Source organism: Oncorhynchus gorbuscha, linkage group LG15 (genome assembly GCF_021184085.1).
Source record: "Oncorhynchus gorbuscha isolate QuinsamMale2020 ecotype Even-year linkage group LG15, OgorEven_v1.0, whole genome shotgun sequence".
NCBI lineage: Eukaryota > Metazoa > Chordata > Actinopteri > Salmoniformes > Salmonidae > Oncorhynchus > Oncorhynchus gorbuscha.
Window position 1 is genome coordinate 44,242,374 of NC_060187.1, and position 6,618 is coordinate 44,248,991.

Genomic DNA, 6,618 nt, shown 5'->3' on the forward strand with positions numbered 1-6,618 from the left:
TGTTGGTAATTGAGCCTACCACTGTTGTGTCGTCCGCAAACTTGATGATTGAGTTGGAGACGTGCGTGGTCATTCAGTGGTGGGTGAACAGGGAGTACAGGAGAGGGCTCAGAACGCACCCTTGTGGGGCCCCAGTGTTGAGGATCAAAGGGTGGAGATGTTGTTGCCCACCCTCACCACCTGGGGGCGGCCCGTCAGGAAGTCCAGTACCCAGTTGCACAGGGCGGGGTCGAGACCCAGGGTCTCGAGCTTGATGACGAGCTTGGAGGGCACTATGGTGTTAAATTCACAGCTCAAGATAAGCCTTTCCAGTCGCTTGACAATTTATGATATAAGCCTATCAAACCTGAACTACACTACTGCAGTATCAAGTAGTGGTTGCTAATTGTCCCCATTGTCTATTTGGTTTACATTCATTTAGCGTGAAACGCGTGATTTTAGAATTGGGAGCAGATCAGGGAACAAATCAGCGAATGTCTCCAAAATGGGCCACACCTGATACTGTGTAAAGTGCGACTAGTCTGAATCAATATCAGTCTTCGAGAGTGTAGATATTCAATTGGCCACTAAACGGCGCTCCACGCTAAGAAGAACAACGTTTTATTATTGCCTCACTACACATAGGGCTTTCTGATCACGGTTCTAGCACTCTCATTAGGTACATGTTTAAGCAAACAATGAAAGTTTTGAGCCAATATGACTATTAAAATATGTAGCCCCTAGAGTTGAACAATAACATGAGGTTTATTTAAAAGTTGTATATTTATACAAATTAGTAAGCAGTCTACTTTATCTATATGGATTTCATCTGCAGAGTATCTGCATTATCTGCAGAAATGTGGCTTTTTCAGTACAATGTGAGAGAGAGCTTGGTCTTGGTCTCATGACACAATTCAGCATAAGGGGGGACAGTAAGAGTTACAACATGTTTCAATTTGCAGTTTCCTTGCGATGCAGCACAGAGTCCACTGGGGGGCGACTCGTGGTGAGCAATCTAATGTGAAACCCCACTGTTCTTTCTTACAATCACCATACTGTATAGAACAGGCCTTAAAAACATATAATTGAAAACTGTTCCCGAGAGTATTGGCTAACATATAAACCTATAAGTATTGGATGCTATAGGCCAATGCACATATAATAACAATGTAATAAGCATTCATAGGCCCATACAGTAAGTAGCCTTCAGTATCATGCAACATATGGATTGGAAGAAGTTAGAATTGAGACGAATGGAGTAGCCTAGTTTACCTGTCTGTCTGTAAAGTGAGATTCCGTAACAGATAGGATAACGCAATCCACTAATAGATCCTGTGACTGCAGATGCAATTTGCCACGGTGGAACTAGAAGCTATAGGTATAGGTGATGAAAGTTCCAGGTAGCTGAGTTCACCGCAGAAATTCGGTCACATTCTAGAAGATAGACGACTTTCAGACAAAAAAAGGTAGGGGAGCAGATACCCCAAGAAAATGTCATTTACATTGGTTTAACTGTCTGGACGCATCTTGGTTACACAGTACAGTACTATGGGCTGCTTGCTGCACGTGGTTTAACAAGAGGGAGGCCAGGTGCTATGGTAACAAACATGGATGGTAACAATGTATCCCTCTCTGCAAACTCCTCTGACTGCGGTGCAATCAACCAACGGACTTTGTCACAATGTTATTTTTGGCATAAAAACAATTGCATTAAGTGTTGTATTGAAACATGTAATGGAACAATATAGCTTATGTTAAATTAAACATAAGTTCATAGACATGATCACAATGACGACCCCAATATGAAGAAATACGCAGCAATGGAGAAGCTAAGGAAATTAATTCCGTGGCACACCGTGGAAGTAAACAAATTGATACTGAGCGAGGAAGGTGGGGGATTCTCTGACAGAGCCCACGTGGGTCCCCGAAATGTGTTGGCGTAAACAGCCAATGGTTGAAAAGAGTAGGGATTCCATGTATACCAATGAACAAATCAGGAAAGTAGCGAGTGAGTAACACCACGCCCATGACGAGAGTGGATATAACCATTGAGATTCGCACGATTGTGTCAGAAACCACTGAGCCACAGACAGGAGAACTATTACAAGGACTTTGCAATTCAACAACGAGCGAGTTTACGCTGAAACACTGCAAGTTAACCTATACCATATTGGATTACTTCATTGACACGGACGTTCTGCAAACCTCGATTCGGGAATATACTCATTGGAGATTATCCTGGATATCCTTGTGGATTATACAATTACGGATTTCAATATGACTCTGGAGGAACTCGTTGGATGCAATATCACTGAGAAAAAGTAAGTTCCTTGTACATTTTGTCGCTCATAATAGCCGACACCTTGCTGCAACATAGTGTGCATTGAGAATAGATGGTTTGGAACCGTGAAGCACATATAGCCTCAGTACTGAATTCACCCGGTGTTAGTAGCCTGTTCTCAATTGTGGTGCATAACTAACATAATTTATTTTTCTTGAAGGATGGAGACCGTGAATCAAGCACTAGAAGAGCTGCTAGTGGCAGCGCAGCAACAAGACTGCCTGACTGTGGGAGTCTACGAGTCTGCAAAGCTGATGAATGTGTAAGTACATTATTGACCATTCTATCCTATGATTGACCATTCCATAATATAAGTCAATGGTGCATAGCTGCAAGCATGACGCCCATTGCAAGATTTGTGTCTGCATATGTATGTATCTATATTTGATATACAGAACAGATCATTCATGTACTATTCCCTTTCTTTCTGCAGTGATCCTGACAGTGTTGTGTTGTGTGTTCTGGCGACTGACGAGGATGTCATTCCACTGCAGATTCACTTCACGCTCATCCAAGCCTTCTGTTGCGACAACGACATCAACATACTGCGTGTCTCCGGCATGAGGCGCCTCGCTCAGGTTCTTGGCGAGCCAAGCACCGCTGACGGCAACGGCAACGAGCCCAATGATCTGCACTGCATCCTTGTCACTGTAAGTACATCCTCCTATATTCTTATTTGGATGAAATTGGACGGGCAATAGGCCTTATGCGTAGTTGTTCATTTTGAATACATCGACATGATCAAATCATCACAATTTCCTAATTCAAGACATTCCTGACGATATCTCTCCCCTTTTGCCTACAGAACACCCAGTGCCAATCTCTGAAATGCCAAGCGTTGCAGGATGTCGGCAACTACTGCGAGGAGAGTCGCTGCAAGAACCAATGGGTACCTTACCTGTCCCTGCAGGAGCGCTGAACTAATGACCCTCGCTGAGAAACGTGAAAGCGATGAAAACAAGTGAACAAGTCGTCATTCTTCCAGAATGAGAAAGGCGTTCAAGAAGGGGCATCGTCGACATGCCTGTGTTTGCCTGCCCTGGGCCGCTACCCAGTGACGGAGATGAGCATGCGAAGGTTCGGATGGACAATGCGCATACAACCATGACGCATCTGACCCCGCTCTCTTCCTTCGCGGAAAGGAACTGTGTCGGCGAGAGTGGGGCGTAGGAACGAACTGTAGAGAAATCTCGCTGCTGTTTGCCCAGCCATGTTGGAACAACCCGCGGGGGCGGTTGCATCGCGTGGGAACGGACTTGCAGTTTCGTTATTTGAGAGGAGGGACAAAGCAACTGTATCAATGAGAATACAGACTTGAAACTGAGTTTAACCCTATGCTTTCTGACGTGGAAGTCAGTGAGGTTTATGATCAAATGCAATGTGAATGACTGCAATGCTCTACAGTTGGATGTTATGAGTAACAGTGCAATGCAGAAGTCTTCAGAGCAACAATGCCTATGGGTTGTTATTGTGTGAGAGATATCGATAGGTTATTGTGTAAAAGATAGAGTATTCTGGTTACACTCATAGCCAGGTTGCTGCCTGTTAAGAGGGTCAAAAACACAATGCCACAATGTAACAATACCACAATGTTACCATGTATTGATTTATTTGACATTGACACAATTAACTAATGTATTGCCATTATTTAAGTTGAACAGAGTAATATATAACAGTGAAATGCATTGTGGAATAGAATGTTAAACTTATTTGAATAAATGATTGAACTGAAATTGAATTCTCTGAGTGCTTTATCCTATGGGAAAGGGGGCGTGCAATTATTTGCCGAGGTATGCTTTGGGTACTGTTTCAGTGTTCTCCAACATTGTTTCTGGTAACCTAGGCCTACTGTACAGTATTGCACATATATGAACTTCACTCCAGCTGGGAATCAATCAGACAGTAATTAACAGGCCTATACCTATTGGATTATAAGGAACTCAACAATTCAGAGTATTTTATGTTCACCCGTGTCCTGTCTATAATGTACACATGGAATCAGCAACACTTCCTAAAACAGTCCCAATACTTTACTTATACTTGATGCCATTTCAACGTTACAGCCATGAATGAAAACCTGCATCAGAATGTAGCCTATATACTGTTTTTCCAAGGCTGGAGTTTTAAAGGACACCCAGCCTAATGCATATGAACTAATGTCTTGCTATTTCTCACCAAGATGTAGGCTTCACAACACCATTATTAAATGCAATCTTGTACTTTCATACACATTGTTGAGATACACTGTTTACTTTAGGCCAGACAGTAGCTTTCTGATGCTGTGATGCATCCACAGTAGCCTACAGTTTGATATCCAGAGAGCCTTCACCACTCAAATGCCATGCACGGGTAGTTGGAAGCATCTAAGCTCTCAAATCTCAAATCGGTCTACGTAAAGATTGAATCCTTTCACCTGAGTTTCTTGTGCAATTCGTGTAAAAAGACAGGTCAAACCTAGTTTCAGTTATGGGTCTTTTGTTGTTTAAAACGACAAATAGGAACCAACCAAACAGGTGGGCTGTACTGTAGTTTCAAACCGATTTTCCCTTCACAATAGGCCCCCAATGAGACACTAACTGAAAAAAAGGATTGCAGCATGGCTCGTGGTATATTCTCCTTCCTTATACTGTTGATGGCACTTATCCTCTTTCAAAACCCCTTGTGCAAACAAATAGAGATCTGGGTGTACAGATAGCTGAGGGTGCAGACCCGTCTCCTGGCTTTACTAGTAACTACTTCACATCCTGGATGGCGGCCAGCACTGTTGTGACACCCTGCCCCGGAACAGACTGTGACTCCATATAGGCCCAGAAATGCAGTATACTTCCTTAACTTGGCAGTTGTCCTGGACCTTTCGTGTGCCTAGGATACAGCTTAGTCCTAGAAATGGTCACTAACGGCAGTTCACTCAATCTATTGTTGGCCTGTCTGGGACACAGGTAACAGACAGTTGGCTGATCTAGATAAGGCTTAAGGTTTGAACTACGATAGGTTGGTACATCGGAGAGACAAGGGTGCCACTGGGTTGAGCTGTAGCCTAGTAACTATGTTGTAATAGGCAAATAAGTCCAAATCTTCTCTCCAAAAAATTGGACAGAGAGCTGCAATATATAATAAAATAAGCTGCAGAGTGCAGAGGTGGTTTAAGGGGAGGGAAACAAGCTTATCTGGACATCTACAGCCCAAAATCTACATACTGCAGGCTATACTACAGTGAGTGTACAAAACATTAAAAACACCTTCCTAATATTGAGTTGCACCCCATTTTGCTCTCAGAACAGCCTCAATTTGTCGGGGCATGGACTTTACAAGGAAAGCGTTCCACAGTTATGCTGGCCCATGTTGCCTCCAATGCTTCCCACAGTTGTGACAAGTTGGCTGGATGTCCTTTGGGTGGTGGACCATTCATGATACATACACATGGGAAAATGTTGAGTGTGAAAAACTCAGTAGCATTGCAGTTCTTGACATACTCATACCGGTGCGCCTGGCACCTACTACCATACCCCGTTCAAAGGTACTGAAATATTTTGTCTTTCCCATTCATCCTCTGAATGGCACACATATACATGCATTTCTCAATTGTTTAGGCTTGAAAATGATTATTTAACCTGTCTCCTCCCCTTCATCTACACTGATTGAGGTGGATTTAACAGGGGACATCGATAATGGTTCATAGCTTTCACCTGGATTCACCTGGTCAGTCTATGTCATGGAAAGAGCAGGTTTTTCTAATGTTTTGCACACTCAGTGTATGTCCTCTGATACACCTTTCATTATACGTATACAGTACATACAGTACCATTAAAAAATTAGGACACACCAACTAATTCAAAGGTTGTTTTTTTGTTTGTTTTTTACTATTTTCTACATTGTAGAATACTATTGAATACATCAAAATGATGAAATAACACATGGAATCATGTAGAAACCAAAAAAGTGTTAAACAAAGCAAAATATTTTGGGGGGTTTTAGAATCTTTTAAGTAGCCACCCTTTGCCTTGATAACAGCTTTGCACATTCTTGACATTCTCTCAACCAGCTTCATCTGGAATGCTTTTCCAACATTCTTGAAAGAGTTCCCACATATGCTGAGCACTTGTTGGCTGCTTTTCCTTCACTCTGCGGTGGAGCTCATGCCAAACCATCTCAATTGGGTTGAGGTCGTGTGATTGTGGAGGCCAGGTCATCTGTTGCAGCACTCCATCCCTCTACAATTTGGTCTTATAGCCCTTACACAGCCTGGAGGTGTGTTGGGTCATTGTCTTGTTGAAAAACAAATGATAGTCCCACTAAGC

At 42.8% G+C, this 6,618-nt stretch overlaps 1 protein-coding gene across 1 annotated transcript; it reads left to right on the forward strand.

Annotated features, from left to right (window-relative positions):
- Nucleotides 1–2,047: 2,047 nt before the first annotated feature.
- On the forward strand, nucleotides 2,048–4,053 carry LOC123996632 (growth arrest and DNA damage-inducible protein GADD45 beta-like). Its single transcript, XM_046300167.1, has 4 exons — nucleotides 2,048–2,300; nucleotides 2,481–2,582; nucleotides 2,754–2,970; nucleotides 3,126–4,053. The coding sequence occupies exons 1-4, from the start codon at nucleotides 2,257–2,259 to the stop codon at nucleotides 3,237–3,239; spliced, it is 477 nt and encodes a 158-aa protein (XP_046156123.1). The 5' UTR covers nucleotides 2,048–2,256; the 3' UTR covers nucleotides 3,240–4,053.
- Nucleotides 4,054–6,618: the final 2,565 nt, after the last annotated feature.